The sequence below is a fragment of the Mesoplodon bidens genome (genome assembly GCF_964165515.1).
Source record: "Mesoplodon bidens genome assembly, chromosome: 2".
Classification (NCBI taxonomy): domain Eukaryota; kingdom Metazoa; phylum Chordata; class Mammalia; order Artiodactyla; family Ziphiidae; genus Mesoplodon; species Mesoplodon bidens.
The window spans coordinates 77,843,092-77,861,038 of record NC_138177.1 but is presented as its reverse complement, the minus strand read 5'-3'; the positions used below and the strand labels follow the sequence as shown (position 1 = coordinate 77,861,038).

The 17,947-nt window shown below is 46.1% G+C and overlaps 2 protein-coding genes and 1 pseudogene across 3 annotated transcripts; 2 read left to right on the top strand and 1 right to left on the bottom strand.

Moving 5' to 3' along the window:
• Positions 1-7,149: 7,149 nt before the first annotated feature.
• Positions 7,150-9,486, bottom strand: LOC308611919 (histone H2B type 2-E-like). Its single transcript, XM_081224072.1, has one exon. It carries the CDS (start codon positions 9,387-9,389, stop codon positions 9,009-9,011), a length of 381 nt encoding a protein of 126 aa, XP_081080198.1. The 5' UTR covers positions 9,390-9,486; the 3' UTR covers positions 7,150-9,008.
• Positions 9,487-9,502: 16 nt separating this feature from the next.
• LOC308611917 (histone H2A.J-like) lies at positions 9,503-10,596 on the top strand (annotated as a pseudogene). Its single transcript has one exon. The product of its transcript is annotated as a histone H2A.J-like (transcript).
• Positions 10,597-11,300: 704 nt separating this feature from the next.
• H3C15 (H3 clustered histone 15) lies at positions 11,301-12,210 on the top strand. The gene has a single exon (XM_081224071.1). It carries the CDS (start codon positions 11,318-11,320, stop codon positions 11,726-11,728), a length of 411 nt encoding a protein of 136 aa, XP_081080197.1. The 5' UTR covers positions 11,301-11,317; the 3' UTR covers positions 11,729-12,210.
• The last annotated feature ends 5,737 nt before the right edge of the window (positions 12,211-17,947 follow it).

The window sequence follows — 17,947 nt, the reverse complement described above, 5'->3', positions numbered from 1 at the left end:
GAAACACAAGTCCCAAGGACATGCTGTAGCTATAAAGAGTCAGAATCCCCTTCTTTGAGGGACCACTGCTTTCTTATTCACTGAGAAACTTTGTTCTCTTAAAAATCGTAGATTATCAGAACTTTTGCTGTGTGAAATCATATCAGTAAGAATGAAATGTCCCCCTCCTGCCCAGAGGACCTAAATCACTCTGACACAGAGAAGCAGCCTTGGTTTTCAACCCAGGTACAAAACTTCAAACAAGAGATTTCTAAACACAACATTCCACCTTCATCAATACTTTGTAGTTTCCAAGGAAACAGGACCCTGAATGCACTTGAAAGCCTAGTTCTGATGTCCCTCCTTTCACACAGCCCTGCTTTGCTTTAAGCCCATCAAAACTCTATAGTTTATCCTTCCCCACAGCTTACAATAACTCCATGTTTTTCTTTTGTTAGTGAGACACCTCACAGTTTTTTTGGTGTGTGCTCTCCCTCCTTGAAAACAAATCAATAAACTGGGCTTGTTAGACTAAGTCTAACTACTAATTTTTTTTCCCTTAGAGTTGATATAACTTATTTCAGCATTCCTAAATTGTTGATTATTTCTAACATTGTTAACTGCTATAAATGCTGCATCAACATCTTGCTTCTTTGACATTAGTGGTGTAGTACAGTGACTAAAAGGAGACTGAATTTTTATCTTGGCTTGGTCAATTGGCTGATAGGATATGATTCTTGCTGATATGACTGGGTGACTGTGGGCACATTACTTAACCTCTCTGTGGTTCCATCTCTACATCTGTAGAATGGAAATAATAATACTACCTACCTATAGGGTTATTGTGAGGATAAAATGACTTAATACATGTAAAGTGTTTAAAACATTGTCTGGTACCAAAGAAGAGTATATAAGCAGTAGGAACAGAAAAAGCATATGCCATTCTAGTTTAACTTTGCATCTATTTAGTTAGTAGTAAAGTATGTTCTGCAGCTTTTTAAAAATTTTGTTTTGAAATAATAATAAATCCACAGAGAGTTGCAAAAATAGTATAATCCCATGTACCCTTCACTCAGCTTCCCCCAAGGGTGACATGATTTAGAGTTGTAGTACAATATCAAAACCAGGATAATGACATTGGTACATTACCGTTAACTAGTCTACAGACCTGAATTACTTTTCACAGTTTCTTTAAACTGCATTCATATGTGTGTGTGTGTGTGCATGTAATCCTGTGCAATTTTTTTTTTTTTTTTTTTTTTTTTTTTTTTTGCGGTAGGCGGGCCTCTCACTGTTGTGGCCTCTCCCCTTGCGGAGCACAGGCTCCGGACGCACAGGCTCAGCGGCCATGGCTCACGGGCCTAGCCGCTCTGCGGCATGTGGGATCTTCCCAGACCGGGGCACGAACCCGTGTCCCCTGCATCAGCAGGCGGACTCTCAACCACTGCGCCACCAGGGAAGCCCAAGTCCTGTGCAATTTTATTCCATGTATAAATTCTTCTAACCACCACCACAATCAAGATACAGACCTGTTCAGTTACCTCAAAAGAACTCCACAATTCACTCCCAACCACCTCCTACCTCACACCCACCCCCTGGAAACCACTAATCTGTTCATCTCAGTAGCTTTGCTATTTCGAGAATGCCACATAAGTGGAATATATAGTATGCGAGGATAATTTTTAATGCATAGAAAGCAATACACTTTTTGCAGGAACACAAAGAAGCGAAATTAGAATGATTGTCTGAAAGGGAGCAAATAATGAACATAAAAAGGAATGATAAATAAGAACAGGGGAAATGGTTCTATTAAATGCATACAGCAAATACAGTAAGAGATCCTCAGATTGTGATTTGCAAATTTTAGGAAAAAATTTGAGTAAAATTCAGGAGCATCAATTTATCCTGCAAGTCTTAGTCAGCATAAAGATTTAAAGGTCAGAATAATCCTCCCAAAATACTGCTCCTGACTTGCTCAGTAACCCACACCAACTCTCCCAGGCACGTTCTACGCATTGTCTTCACCTGATTTTGTTTCGCTCTGTGACCCAGTCTCCTAGCCTGGCTGAGGACCAAATCTGTAGCCGAAGCCTCATCAGTGAAGTTGACCAGTCAGGAAAATCGCTTCAGAGAATACCTTCTTTAAAGTGGATGTTCACAATTTAAAGTGATTGTTTTTTTCGCAGGATTGGGACTAGTGGAGTCCCAGCCCCAGAACTGTAGGTCAGTTCATAAATCCCAAGGACTTTTGGAGTTTGTTGTTGTTGTTGTTATTACTGTTTAGGTTATATTATTGAAGATTTTAAAAACTGTTTTTTACAATTAACTAAAAAAGTTAAGGATCTGCTGTGTGCCAGGCACTAGGATAGGTATCTGAAATACATTATTTTCACCAAAATTATTATCACATCACTTGGGCTTTTTTTATGGCCAATAATCCCACACTGCCCAAATAACTTACTTCTGTTGACAGTGTTTTTAAGTGCACATTAATCAAACATTCAAATGATATTGAAAGATGTAAGGAAAAAGTAAAAGCCTCCTTCTGGACTAACCAAATTCCTCTCCTGATGAGTAGCCACTATTATTAGCTTTAATATATGAAATTCCAGAAAAATGTTTTACTTACTTACCAGTGCAGACACACCAATTCATACACACATATCCTTTTTTACTTATACCAAAAGGGATCCTACCACTTTCTTTTCACCTGCTAATAGATATCTAAGTAGTTTCTATGTGTTTATTATTAAAAATAATACTGCTTTCTCTTAATTCCAGCTTATAAAAGAGAAGTGCTAGAATATTATTTTGCAGCCCCTAGTGATTTAAAGGATCTAAGTATTAAGCATCAATAGGTGTTGTTATCACAAAAAGAGAAGCAATTAGCCATTATGTCCCCTGATATGAAAAAATATATATATATGTGTGTGTATGTATGTATGTATATATATATATATATATATATATATGGCACTATCTATGAAGTAGTCTTGCCAGGGAGTGGAGAAGTAAACCTAAATCTAATCAAGCCTCTGATCCAACTACTAATTTACAGGAAATATAGAGACAGAAGATCATGATAAACTACATCAGGAAGTAATTGGCAAAATCTGAATTGAGAAAACTCTACAGGAAAAACAACCCAGTTTCTTCAACAAAGAAATTACAAGAAATAAAGAGATGGATGGGAAACATACATTAGAGTTAAAAGGCATCACCCAACCACTGTGTGTAGATTTATTTGGATTCAGATTCGGATAAAGTACTTTAAAAACATATAGATTAGATTAGATAGGTAGATTAAAATTAAAAATTTGAGCACTAACTAGATATTTGATAAATTAAGGAACTATTGTTAATTATTTTAGACATGATTTGGTACTACAGTCCTTATCTTTTAGAGAAACATAAGGAAATTTTTATGGATTAAATAATATGGTGCCTGGGATCTGCTTCAAAATGACACAGGACGGATGGCCTTGAGTTGATAATTGGTTTGAGTTGATAATTGGTTTGAGCTGATAATTGACCTTGAGTTGATAATTGTTGAAGTTGGATAAGGGGTACATTGGCATCTGTTTGTGTATATGTTTTAATTTCTCAATTATCAAGAATTAAAAATACGTTTTTTTAAAAGCTGCTATTTACAATCCCTGCACAAATATCTTTGAGTGATTTGCTAGGGGCTTTTGTTTTGTATTCGTATATAAAAAGAGAGTTTTGATAGTTATTGTGAAATTACCCACTAAAAAGTATGCACCAAATTCTTCTCTCACTACTAGTGTATGAGAATACCTCATTTCTCTAGCCCAACCAGCTCTGGGTATTGGCAAACCTTTGCATTTGGCCAATTATGAATCTCACAGTCCCCCTCAGAACCTCATGGTCCCCTCAGAGCATGATGGTGGCTGGCATCAGCCTTCATGGCCTGATGAAGCCATTTCCACATTAAGGGAAGCCACTGAAATGAATGGACACTCTTTCGAGGGTCAAGGTGTCATCTGCAGTAGAGGTTGCTTGAACGGGTACAGATGTTTCCACAGTCATGCTGGCCCAGAAGCTAATCGGGTTCTTTAAAGTCCGTTTCCATATGTCTGGGCCAATCCCTCAAGGTCTGGCTCTACCTGCCTACCCCCTCACCCCCTAAATACTACCCATACTAAATTTCTTGCAGTTCCTCCTATCTCCCTGAGCTTGCTGTCTTTCACTCTCCTTCAAGTCTTTCTTCAGAGAGACCTTCCTTAGCCCCATCGGTGTTAAGTTAGGCCTCCCTCCATTACACTCTCTGTACCTGTACTTCTCCCATCTTAACACGTGTCACATTTTATTATAGTCACTTGTATAATATCTATTTTCCCTTCTAGCCCCTAAAAGTCCAGGAAGGCAGAAGCCACTCTGTTCCGTTTAACCTTAAACTAGATTGCCTGCTATCTAACAGATACTCAATAAATCACTGAATGAAAGAATGACTTAATTATATCATGCCTAACAATGCTCAGGAGTCAGAGTGGTCCTAGGGAGCCTTTCTTACAGAACTTAATAATATTAATAGATACTTAATAATTATTTATTAAGTTAGCAGATACAGATTTTCAATCACCCATATTAAATGAATGATTAAACCTAGTCTCCCAAGCCACAGGGACAGTCTTCTAGTTAAGGGTCAGTGTCTGAAACCTGAACAGAGCTGTCCCTCAGGCTTCCTCCCTGTGTCACAACCACTGATTAGCCATATTGTGAGCTATATTAGCCTCCCTTTTAAAGGAGCGGAGCTCCCCAGACCATGTTGTGAGACCAAATATGGTATAAGAACATTTACATTTTTTACTCTCATGTTTTTCTTTTGAAGGCCAAACTGAGTCAGCGAGGAAGGCCACCGTCTGTGCTTTAGATGACTACTCTGGCCACAGGACATAAAATGGATTAGAGACGTTCTGAGCCTCGGAGAACAAAAGTGAAACCCTAATACTTTCTCCCACTTGAATAGAATAAGTATTTGTGTATATGGCTCATCCACCATCTGAGTTCCTTCCCAATTGAAGGCAGAAAGTTTATTGTGCTCATCTGTGGAACCAACACGACACAAAGTTGGAGTGCATTAAAAAGTGGAGGAAGGGGACTTCCCTGGCAGTCCAGTGGTTAAGATTCCACGCTTCCACTGCAGGGGGCGCGGGTTCAATCCCTGGTTGGGGAACTAAAATCCCTCATGCCATGTGGGCGCAGCCAAAAAAAAAAAGAAAAAAAACTGGAGGAAGGACTGGGAACAACACAACTATCGATCAACAAGTAACTGAATTACCAGTTGCGGCTATACAATGGTATACTACTCAGCAATAAAAAGGAATGAACTACTGATACATGCACCTAAATATATATGAATCTCAAAACAGTTATGCTGAGTGAAAGAAGCCAGATACAAATGATACATTGTATGATACAAACTACCTATAATGACATAAAGCAAACCAGTGGTTGCTTGAGGGCAGGGATGGGGCCAAAGGAGGACATTGGTGAAGGGAGCAGGGGGGAAGAATTATAAAGGGGCACTAGGAAACCCTTTTTTGGGGGGGTGGATGGATATGTCCATTATTTTGATTGTACTCATGTTCTCATAGGTATATACGTATGTCTAAACTTAAAGTATACTTTAAACATGTACAGTTTATTGTATGCCAATTATACCTCAGTAAAGTTTTTTTTTGTTTTTGTTTGTTTGTTTGTTCAAAGAAGAGATGAGGGTGGTACAGAAATTAGTTGAGAGATGTCATTTGAGGTGGAAGATTATGGCCTTGGCTTGAAAGAAAGCTCTGGCCAAGCCAGAAAGAAGGGGCAGTCCAGTCTAGCCCTGAGAAAGAGCAAACGGGTTTAGGGGAAGGTGACTAGACCATGTTAACTAGAGCAGAAATCCTGTATAGCAGTAAGAGATAGAGCTGTGGAAGAAGGAAGAGGCAGATTATGGAAGGCCTTGAACATCAAGCTTTTTAAAAGTGTGCACTGGGTTGTAGTTCCACCATTTACTTCCTAAACAACCCTGGACAAGTTCTTTAACTTTTCTGAAATTCAATCTCCTTTACCTATAAAATAAGGATGGAACCCATCTTAAGTGGTGGTTGTGAAGATTAAATGAGGCAATGCTTGTAAACCGCTTAGCAGAGGACAAGGTAAATATTTATGTGCTCAAGAAGTAGAAGCAATTATTATTATAACAAGTATTGTTATTAACTCCAACTTAAGCAAATGTATACAGATGTTTGAGAAGGAGAAAGATCAAAGAGGTTCTTTCGGAGGATAAATCTCACCATCACTAATCACCTCCCCTCCAGAGTTAAAATACCAAACTCTAACACCTCCGTCCCCTTTCTCACTCTGTAACTTCCTGCCTAGTAAACACCGGAGGAGCCCATGGTCAATAACCAAAGCTCTCTCACATTAGTAAAAGTATTTCAGCTGGTGAGCCCTACAACTATGGGGACAAATTAAACTGAGCTGAACTATGGTCTCTGGAATGGAGAATGAGAGCACACCACCCAAGATTTTCAGCCACCACCATAGACATATCCAGGGTGCATGCTGAAAATAAAGCAGGCGGTATTTCTTTTTATTTTAATTTTAAAGCATAAATATTTCCCCCAAAATCCAGGTTTTCGGAGAGGGGTCTTACTTTCTCAAGTCCGTTAAACATTGAACTATGAGTTTATTCTCTGGAGAGTTTCCGAGAAGAAGCCTTTCTGTGCCTCAGTTTCCTCATTTGTAAAATGGGACATAATAATGGTAACTATTTCATAAGGTTCTTGTGAGGATTAAATGAGTCAATATGTGTAAAGGACCTGGAACATCGTCTGGCATACAGTAAGTACTCTGCAGGTATCATCTAAACTTTAAGGACTTTATTTCTTCTATCTTGTTTATAGTGCTTCTTGTTTGTGGTGATTTTTGTTTGGTTTTGTGGTCATGTATTTTTCAATTACTGAGCATTAACAGTGTCCTCATAACAGGCTATTTCTGCCCCAGTGCACTTCTGGAGTAGAAGTAAGTTTGGTTGATGGTTTATAAATATTCATCTTCCAAGTCAGAGGCACTCAGCTTTTCCACAGACCCAGTAGTGGTTTTATCTGTTCATTTCATTTAGTTAAAAACTATATTGCAGATACAATAATCCAGCCAAGCTTTTAAATTAACTGGTAACTTTATTAATAACAATAGCATCTACACACATCTGAAAACACACATATAAGAAACATAGATTTATTCAGTCTCTGATAATGTCTGGAGTCCATTTGGATTCATGAAACCCCTGCGGTTAACTCCAGGACCCCTATCCAAAAGCAGAGTTGAATAACTCATCAGACCATCAGTGTCTTTATCAGCAAAATCAAGGCTTGGACAGAAAGATTCAACATTCTGTAATTACATGAAGTAAAACTAAAATACAATTGTCCTCGCATCTGAGGATACAAAGGTGGACAAGGTTAGCTGCATGACCAGTGGACCAATCACTTTGCTTCTCTCAATCTCGTTTTTAAAGGGATATTAATCTTGTCTATTGTATACGGTCTCCTGAAAAGCAAATGAGATGGTGAACATAAATTAAAAGCTCATCTCCGTGAGGAACAAAGGATCAGGATGGAAGGAGGATGTCATAAATAGAGAAAGGAAAAGGATTTCCAGTGACCAATGTTCTGAATTTAATGAAAATCCAAGAGATTAGGCCAAACTGAGAAACATAAAGGAGGGACAAAACTGCCACCTCCCCCTTAAAGCAAAAAAAAAAAAAAAAAAAAAAATCTTAACAAAGTCCTCCTCCCAGCTGTTGCCCTGAGGTGACCACGGACAGACTTGGGGAAGGAGCTCCAAAAGCATTTCCATTTTCATCACTTCTTCACATACATCTAATGAAAATGAACCGCACCCATCCATCCACGGAAGCGATTAAAAAAGGAGTGGGACAGAAAAATTAACTCAACAAATATTAATTCAATAAGTATTGAAGTGTCCTCTGTGCGCCCAGTACTGGTTGGCACTGACGATATAGAGGAAAACCAAACCAGCAAAGTTTCTGTCAAGGGCTTGAGGAGAAAGACCATAAACAAGAATATAAACGAACAAGACAATTTCTGACCGCTGCTAGGAGGAAGATAAAATAGAGTGAGGGCCCAGGACAGGCAGGAAGGAGGCGCAAACTCCTGAGTGGATGACTTGGGAAGGTTTCTGAGAGGTGACGTTTGAGCCCAGACTAAAATGACTAGTGCCTTACAGTTACTTGAGGCCGAAACATTCCAAGATAAGAGAATTAAATGCAAAAATGATCCACAAACCAAAAAATAACAGGGATTCCAAAGCACCAAAGTGAGCGGTGGAAACCGGAATCTATGAATTCTGGAGCGGCGCGAGATTTTGAATATTCATGTCGTCCAATCAGGGAAAGGCTGAGACCAGGCAGCGCGGGTTCAGTCCTAAGTACCCCGAACTACTGGTATCCACAGGTCACGTCGCAGGGCATAACTGGTGACTGGGCACCCAAGCAGCTGCCAAACTCTCGGGAGAATTCTTCAGGGCTGTGATGCAGTGTTCGCATAACCCGGGCTTACTTACGTCCTGGGGTCCTTTCTTAAATGAGGATGGCCGAAATCACTCACTTTGTTTTAGAACACCGATGAAACGTACGCAACAGAGCCACCAGGACACAACAGTCTACGAGCAGAGGGTGGGAAGGAGCAGTCTCAGTATCCTAATTTAGAACTGACTCATAAGAAATCTAAGCAGCACAGTGAGGAGTTGACTCGGCCTAGATTCAAAAGCAAAGCCAATCACGCGCCAGGAACCTCAAGTCATAAGGGCCTAAAAAGCTACGTGTGCCACTTGCCATTACTTTTATCCAACTACTGCAACTTACTTTGTGAGAAGAGACTGAGGGAAAACAAGTGAACAAAGCTCTTCTCTGGTGATTAGGTGGGTGGCTCTGAAAAGAGCCTTTGGAAAATCAAGCGGCCCGGCGACTTGTGCGAGCGCCGCGTCCCGGCAGGGACTCACTTGGAGCTGGTGTACTTGGTGACCGCCTTGGTGCCCTCGGACACGGCGTGCTTGGCCAGCTCGCCGGGCAGCAGCAGGCGCACGGCCGTCTGGATCTCCCGGGAGGTGATGGTCGAGCGCTTGTTGTAATGCGCCAGGCGCGACGCTTCGCCCGCGATGCGCTCGAAGATGTCGTTGACAAACGAGTTCATGATGCCCATGGCCTTGGACGAGATGCCGGTATCTGGGTGCACCTGTTTCAGCACTTTGTACACGTAGATAGAATAGCTCTCCTTGCGGCTGCGCTTGCGCTTCCTGCCGTCCTTCTTCTGGGCTTTGGTGACAGCTTTCTTCGAGCCCTTCTTGGACGCCGGGGCGGATTTTGCCGGCTCAGGCATAACGGGAAGCACGAGCTGCAAAGACCACCAGGAACGCAAACACAGCAGCGGCACCGAGGCTACCGGAAGCGACTCGGTACTTATAGAGGCTGTACGCAAATTAGGGTTCGGATTACGCCGCGTTGCGATTCGCGAGTTTTCAGTGGCTCTCTTGCGAGGGGGACGAGGTTATGTAAATGAGAGGATTCTGGTTGAGCTATCCTATTGGCCATCAGGACAAAGAGGTGTTTTAGCCAATCAAATTGTTCCGTAGACAATCGCCGTTCTGCCTATAAAAGGGTGAAGCGGCGCTGTTGAGAGCGAATTTATTAGCCGTCAAGCGAGAGCGGTTTGTGTCACCAGTGGCTGTCATGTCTGGTCGTGGCAAACAAGGAGGTAAGACCCGTGCCAAAGCTAAGTCGCGGTCGTCCCGCGCAGGTCTGCAGTTCCCAGTGGGGCGAGTGCACCGCCTGCTGCGCAAAGGCAACTATGCCGAGCGGGTGGGGGCCGGCGCGCCCGTGTACATGGCGGCAGTCCTCGAGTACCTGACCGCTGAAATCCTGGAGCTGGCGGGCAACGCGGCCCGAGACAACAAGAAGACGCGCATCATTCCTCGTCACCTGCAGCTGGCCATTCGTAATGACGAGGAACTGAACAAGCTGTTGGGCAAAGTCACCATCGCCCAGGGCGGCGTTTTGCCGAACATCCAGGCCGTGTTGCTCCCCAAGAAGACGGAGAGTCACCACAAGGCGAAGGGCAAGTGAGGCCGGTCTCCGGAAGCCTTCTCAAGCCCCCTACTCGAAGGGGCACCTGTGAAATCAAAGGCTCTTTTCAGAGCCACCCACTTTTTCAAATAAAAAGGGTTGTTCCAACACCTAGTTTGCTCAATTTCAGCTTTGTCAGTAGTAGACGTGCGGCCCAGGGGTACAGAGGGGGAGGGAGTGCCATTCACCCACCTTCTGGAATCTTTGAGTACCTTACCGGTGTTATGCGTGGGTGGGTGGCGACGGGTTGTAAATCCGGGAGGGTAATTAACTCAGGTGAAGGGAGCAAGCCTCTTGGGCGCCAGGGTCGACTCAGTTCTAAGTACTCCGTCAGGCGACCCGCGATGCCTTAACTCGGAGTCGGATGCCTAGTGAGCAACTCTATAGTATAGTTGTCCCCCAGGCCTTTGCCCAACACTTGAGGTCTAGTACCAAGGGGACGTTCCCTCTCTCTCACACACGTACACGCCCCGTTCACCCCAGTCGGTTAGGGGAGCGGACAGTTTTCGGGAGTGTGGCGGACCTGGGGTTTGGCTTAAGTGAGTCGACTGTCTCAAAGGGGGAAAAAAAGGCGCCTTCGCAGCGGAGATACAGGTACCCACTTAGGCTTTCGGAGGCGGAATCTTGCGCCCGGAGGGGTGCGCAGATAACTTTCCGATCCGAAGAGCACCGAAAGGCAGAAACAAAACAAAACAAAAAACCCCACAACGATCCGTCATGCCAACTAAGCTAGGGGGCTCTGAGAAGGCAACAAGGCGTTCCGGGGGCGGCGGGGCCAAACAGAAGGTTGAGGTTCAATTCGGGAGCTAGAAAGCGTAGAAAGAGGGTTTCGCGGGTAGCGCGTTCCAAGGGAGCGAAGGGTTGAGGAGGAACATTCTGACACAGTTACGCTCAAAACTGACTCTCACCCTGAAAGAAAGGAAAAGCAAGGCAGGGAAAACCGTTGGCAAACCGGAAAGTAGAAAGGGAGGCGGGTGGGCGGGGGTAGGGGGGATTCCGCCCAAGCCAATCAGTGGCGCTAGGGCCGATGACGTCACAGCCAATGGACAGCCAGCGCGGGACTTTCAATTATTGTCCCGCCCAATCGGGAAAAAGACTGTGCCTATAAAGACCGCTGCGGCGGGCTGGATCCCGGTTCCTCTCCTTGCGCATCGCTGCGCCGGTGAGCTCGTGTGTCGGTTCGCTATGGCCCGTACAAAGCAGACTGCCCGCAAGTCGACTGGTGGCAAGGCCCCGCGAAAGCAGCTGGCCACCAAGGCGGCCCGCAAGAGCGCGCCGGCCACCGGCGGCGTCAAGAAGCCGCACCGCTACCGGCCGGGCACCGTGGCCCTGCGGGAGATCCGGCGCTACCAGAAGTCGACCGAGCTGCTGATCCGCAAGCTGCCCTTCCAGCGGCTGGTGCGCGAGATCGCGCAGGACTTCAAGACTGACCTGCGCTTCCAGAGCTCGGCCGTGATGGCGCTGCAGGAGGCGAGCGAGGCCTATCTGGTGGGGCTGTTTGAAGACACGAACCTGTGCGCTATCCACGCCAAGCGCGTGACTATCATGCCCAAAGACATCCAGCTGGCCCGCCGCATCCGCGGGGAGCGGGCTTAAGAAGTGTGCGCTCGGCTCGAGGTTCCATCATATCCAAAGGCTCTTTTCAGAGCCACCCACAACTGCACTTGGAAGAAGCTGTGCCACTTGTCCGTGCTCTCCCGGCGGACCCTCGCATGCCCCGGGAGGAGAGGCCGTTAGAGCGGGCAGAGCATTGGGCTCCGACAGATAGGCTAAAGAAAGGCCAGGTATCCGGCCTGGTCCCCTGCTTACTGGCCGCCTTCCGGGGTGTCAGGATCTTTGAGTTTGGTCAGTCGGCTTCTCTGGACTGGCGAGGTTGCCGCTGCGTTCTTGGGCGCGGACGGGGCGCCCAGTTTCGCTTCTTGGAGGCAGCCACGGGTCCTCCCGTAGGGTCGGGCTCTTCTAGGGCGTCTTCGTACTCGACCTTGGCCCAGAACTGTAATCTGTTCCGGGAGGGGGGGGGAGTGGGGGGGGTAGGTTAGACCAGGCGGAGTCACTAGGGGACGCTCAGGATTCGCGGGCTTGAGCGCGCGGGCGCTGGCCTTCAGGCAGCTGAGAGCCGCGCGCAGGTCTGACCTCCTCACTCGCGCCGGAAAGGGCCCCGCCCCGCGTGGCTCTCCGGCTCCGGAGGGAAATCGCCACGTCGGTCGTTCCCGCCCCCTTTCTGCCGGGGAAAGTGAGGGTTCCTGCAACCTGGCTGCGTGTTGGATGTCGATAATGCCCGGGCGTCACTCCTCAGCGAAGAGTTTAGCGGAGGCCATTCATCCCCTCACTCCACCCTCTCTTTCTCAAAACTCCCGCGCGGGCCTGAACGATTTCGCCTGTTATTTTAAACCCTTGACATTCTCACTTTCCTCAGCCTTGCTCCTTTTCTTTCAAATGCCAACCCCACTCAGACAAGTACCGGTAGCTCTGTGCAGGAATAGACCAGAGGACGAGGAAGGATCTGGTGTCTGCGGCCTGGCATTCAGTTCATGCAGTCGGGTGGGTTTGACCAGCCTGAGCCAAAGGAGCAGCTGTGGGGAAGAGGATAGACGGCCGGGAGCTCAAGGGCCGCCATAACCTAGGCCACTCCCCGGGGACTCGGTCTTGTCGGTATTGTTCTCGGCTCCACGGCAGGAGACTGATTCTTGCTGGAAGACATCCCGAGAGGCATAGGCGTGACCTCTGTGTAGTTATATGAGAAGTTATCCAGGTCAAGGCGCTCAGAGTTCAAGCTGTGGGAGGCAGTGAACCAATGGAAGGCAGAACAGACCCTGCTCCTCTCCCTTGCACCCATTTGCTGGCCCCAGGATCTGTAAGGGCAGAGATTTGACGTGGTCTCAGAGGGGCAATTCCTGCACCAGATGAGAGCAGAAGTCTAAGGTCTCTTACTGTCTTTTAGGAATGAACCTCTTCAACTGGGGGAGTGGGACAGTATCTTGTAGAGCCCACACTACACAAGACTCAGATAGGAGCTACTATGTGGGTCTCAGATGACATCTCTTTTTAACCTTGATCATCGCTTGTTTGCACCTGGGAGAGGCCAGAGTTTGTGTTTTTGTTGTCTCAGCACAGTTGATAGATAAAAGCACTACCAGAGATGGGTGAGAATTCACTGAGGGGAATAGAAACTGAAGTAGACATACTTTTGAAAACTTTTTTGCCCTTTGCAAGGAGTGTGGGGAAAAAAAGAAGACCAATGTGGACCGCAGCTTGTCCTGACAGTGGGTCCCCAGTTTGCAGCCCCAGGCTCACAGATTTTCAGAATAGGGCCTGTTATGGGCTGAATTGTGCCCCCCCAACAATTCATATGTTGAAGCCCTAATTCCTTGTACCTCAGAATGTAACTGTACTTGGGGATAGGACCCCTAAATAGGCAATTAAGTTTAAAATGGGGTCATTAAGATGGACCCTAAATGAGTCGTGTCCTTATAAGAAGAGGCAATCAGGACACAGACAACACAAAGGGATATCCATGTGAAGACACAATGAGAAGGCAGCCATCTGCAAGCCAAAGAGACAGGTCTCAGAAGAAATCCAACCTGCCCACATCTTGATCTTGGACTTCTAGCCTCTTGAACTGTGAGAAAATAAAATTAGTTGTTTAAGCCACCCAGTCTGTGGTATTTTGTTATGGCTGCCCTAGAAAACTAATACAGACCCAGGGTTTCATTCCCTGCTCAGACCAACACTGCAAGATGGGATCCTGAGGATCTATACTCTGTGAGATATAAGCAGAAGCAGCAGTGACTCAGGGCTGTGCAGGGATGGCACATTTGCACCCAGCATCTCATCCACTGTAGTTTGTTTTCAAAGAGGCAGCCTGAAGTTCTCAGACAGTGAGTGACTTTCCAGCATGTCTGAGCCATTAGTGGCTCAGCAGACCCCTGAGCACACAGATTTCCATGTCAGGGCTCTTCCTCCCCAGGATCATACTCCCTGAAGGGATACTACATCAGATTTAAAAGCAGATATCTAAGATCTCCCTGTGGCCCTGAAATTTGGGATCAGCCTGGGCATCTGTCATGGCTAAGGCAGGTCAGGGGTTCCTAGCTTAGCAGGAATGTCTATATCCTGCCTTCACCCCCTCCTCATTTTTCTACCCACCTCTGTCCTCCTGCCACAGCAGTGGATTGCTCACTTACCAAACTCAACGCTTGCAGGGTGTGGAAGGATAATGATGAAAGAAAGCAGAGAGGGAGGAGCACTGGTCTCTTGCTGGTGGAACAGGGGAGGCCCTCCCTGGTTGGTCTTTCCTGGTTTCCTGTCAAAGGTGAGCCCCTTAAAGGCAGGGCCTTGTCTGCATCATTGATCCCTCTTCCAGGGCTGCTACACAGCCGGGCTCTGGGCCTCAACCATGGAAGTGTTCTCTACTCAGCTGACAGCCCCCTGCCCTCACATGGGGCCAAGAAACAACAGGCAGTGGAAACAGGTGTGTACACACTCACTTTCTGAGGAAGTGGGCCTGTCTGACCCACTCCCTCTCACCCAGTGGAGAGTCAGACCTTGGCAAAACACTGCTGCCCCACCAATCAGCAGCTGTTTGGGGGATTTGCCACACAAGGCCAAGACAACAGAAGCTGGTTCTCACTGTGAGCCTGTTCTGGGAGGCGTGAGGAGTTCTCCAGTGCCTTCAGGGCTTCCCAAACTGCCACAGGCATTTTAGCTTTGACACCTTTTGGGTAATAGGACAAAGATGATATTCCTGCCACTGTTCTGTGAAGGTCAAACTTCCTAGGCCTAATAGGAAACTTCTGGAATGTCTTCATTGGTTTAAAAATCTAGTGTGAAGTAGTACCCAATTTTTTTAATGTCAATATCAAAATTTAATTATTTTAAGTACTTAAGTAATCTTCCACTTTCAGATTACAAAAAAGAAAATCAAGCAAAAAGAAATTCACATTCTTTTTAAAAGTTTCATCATGTCCAGCCTGTTTCCAGAAAAAGTTGGCCATGGAACTGGATTGTTTATTGGACTTTGTGTCCTTTAATCAGAGCTGTTGGGGGCCTCAGTTAAGGCAGTGGCTAGGAGTGGACAGAGATACAGTGATGGACTTGAGGGAACTGTAGAAAGTAAATTTGATAAGATTTAGGTATTTGGAGAATGGAAGAGAGGAAGGAGCCTCTCCTTGGCTTGAGAAGCTAGGAGATAATGGTAGTTTTCACTAAGGTGGAGAATTTAAGGAGAAGAAATTGCTTTTGGAACAAAGAAGCTGCATAAAGTCCCTTCCAACATTGAAGTTGAGATTCCTGTTATCCATCTAGGATACATTCACTAAGAGTTGGGAATATTAATTTAAACAGCAAAGGGGCTCAGCTGGAGCTACTTTGGGGGAAGCCCTTAGCAGATAGATAAGGGTAACAGAAGGCAAGGAATGAGATGAGATCTACCCAGGGGTCAAGGAGAAGAGAAGAGGACTGAGGCAGGCATCCTGGGCACGCAGGACCAGTGATGGGGCTGGTAGATGAAGAGAACACCAAGAGGCAGAAGGAGAGCTGGAAAGAGAAGAGGACCACCAGGAGAAAGTGTCCCAAGGGGCAACTGTGATCATCATAGGGACATATTGTACACTGAAGTTCAGAAATAACAACCACTTATGCATTAAGCTCAGTCTCTTCTGACTATGCTTTATATTTTATATCTCTTTTAATCACCATGACAACCCTGCAAGGCAAGTAGATGGTCTATCATCCTCATTTTAGACTGGGAAGCTTTGAGTATTTTGCTCAAGCTCTCACAGCTAGTGAGTGCCAGGGCCAGGGATTCTGACCAAAGTGCTGGGACTCCAAAGTTCATATTAAGCAGAAAACACCAAGTAAAGGGCACATACTGGAAGCTGGGAAGGGAAATGACAGGAGGTGCCTGATTGAACACAGGGTTGAGGGCCTCATTGCTTCAGTGGACTCTCTTCCTCCTGCTTACCCAGAAACGCTGGCTTCTGAATCCTCACTCAAAAGGACCCAGTATCCAGGCCCCTCCCAGCTCTCAGGGAACTCTCAGGAATTTGCAGGCCAACAGCATGTCTGGAAGGAATTTCCTGCAGGTTGGCTCCAGAAAAGGGCAGAAGGTAGCTTCCCTGGGCTGTAACCCTTGCCCACAGATGGCTAAAGCCAACCACTAAACTGCTTCTGGTGAACTTTGCTGAGGGCAGAGTTCACCACTAGTGACCTGCTTAATGGGATCAGTGCTTGAAGGGAGGTGCTTTAGGGAGGGGTTCATATTTGTGGTAGACTGAATAACAGCCCCCCATTAGCATGCCTGCATCCTAATCCCTGGAATCTCTGAATATGTTACCTTATATGGCAAAAGGGACTTTGCCAATGTGATTAAATTAAGGACTTGAGGCAGGGAGATTATCCTGGACTATCTGGGTGGGCCCTAAATGTAATCACAACAGATCTTATTAGAGGGAGGCACGAGGCTCAGTGGGGAGAAGGTGATGTAATGACAGAAGCAGGGATGGGGCGATGAGGCCAGGAGCCAAGAAATGCCAGCAACCTCTAGAAGCTAGAAGAGACAAGGAGTGGATTCTCCCCCACAGAGCCTCCGGAAGGAATCAGTCTTTCTGGCACTTGATTTTAGCCCCTTAAGATTCATTTTTGGCTTCTGACCTCTAGAACTACAAGAGAATACATTTGTGTTGTTTTAAGCCACTAAATCTGTGGTAATGTGTTAAAGCAGGAATGGGAAACTAATACACCATCCTGTATTCATGAAAGACACTAGTTTCTTTTTATTTGTGGGAAGGGAGATTTGAGTGTGATAAGCAGAGTATGCAGTGTACTTGGAGGAAAGGTGGGAGGGAGGGAAGGGAGATGGCAGAGAAGAAAATGCCTCAAGAATGGGAGACTTGGTACTCCAAAGCTATCAGACTGACCCCTTCATGAGCCCCTTGACCTGCTCAACCCAGAGTTCCTCAGGGCATCTCCATCTTCGCAAGCGGCACTGAGGGCCTCTAGACACTGGTTGACCTCTCCCATCCATGGACGTCTGTAGGGCTCCCTGAGGCCATACCAGGGAAGGAAGAACCCAGATTGACTCCGCTGTGGTCTGTGGCAGTGGCAAACTCTTCTTGCTCTTCAGGACAGCTCACACCCAAACTGTTGCAAGGATGCTGTGTTCGTTTCCTTAGGGCTGCTATAGCAAATTACCACAAACTTGCTAGCTTAAAACAACAGAAATTTATTCTCTCACAGTTCTGGAGATCAGTAGTCTGAAATCAAAGTATCAGCAGGGCCATGCTCTCTCCAGAGCTTCTAGGGGAGAATCCTTCCTTGCCTCTTTCAGCTTCCAGTGTCTCCTGGCGTTCCTTGGCTTCTGGCAGCATCACTCCAATTTCTGCCTTTGTCTCCACATGACCTTCTTCCCTGAATCTCTGTGTCCAACTCTCCCTCTCCTTTCACTTATCCCACCCTCAATCCAGGATGATTTCATCTCAAGACCCTTAGTTACATCTGCAAAGACCATATTTCCAAATAAAATCACATTCTGAGCTTCTGGGTAGACATGAATTTGGGGGGAGGACACTATTCAAACCACTACGGATGCTGAGCCCTGAGCCCCTAGGGCCCTCTGGAAGCAGGCCCAGACTTCCCCTGGTTTCCCTCTGTCTAGGTGCCCATGAACTCTCCACCTCCAAAAGGCCATCTGTCAGTCACTTGCACCTGAGTATTAAAACTTAAGAGCAATAACTTTGCATTTTTACTAATGCTCTCTGTGCCCATGAGTGTGGAGCCTAGAGGAGAGGCTGTATCTCCACTTGAGGAAGTCCAGGC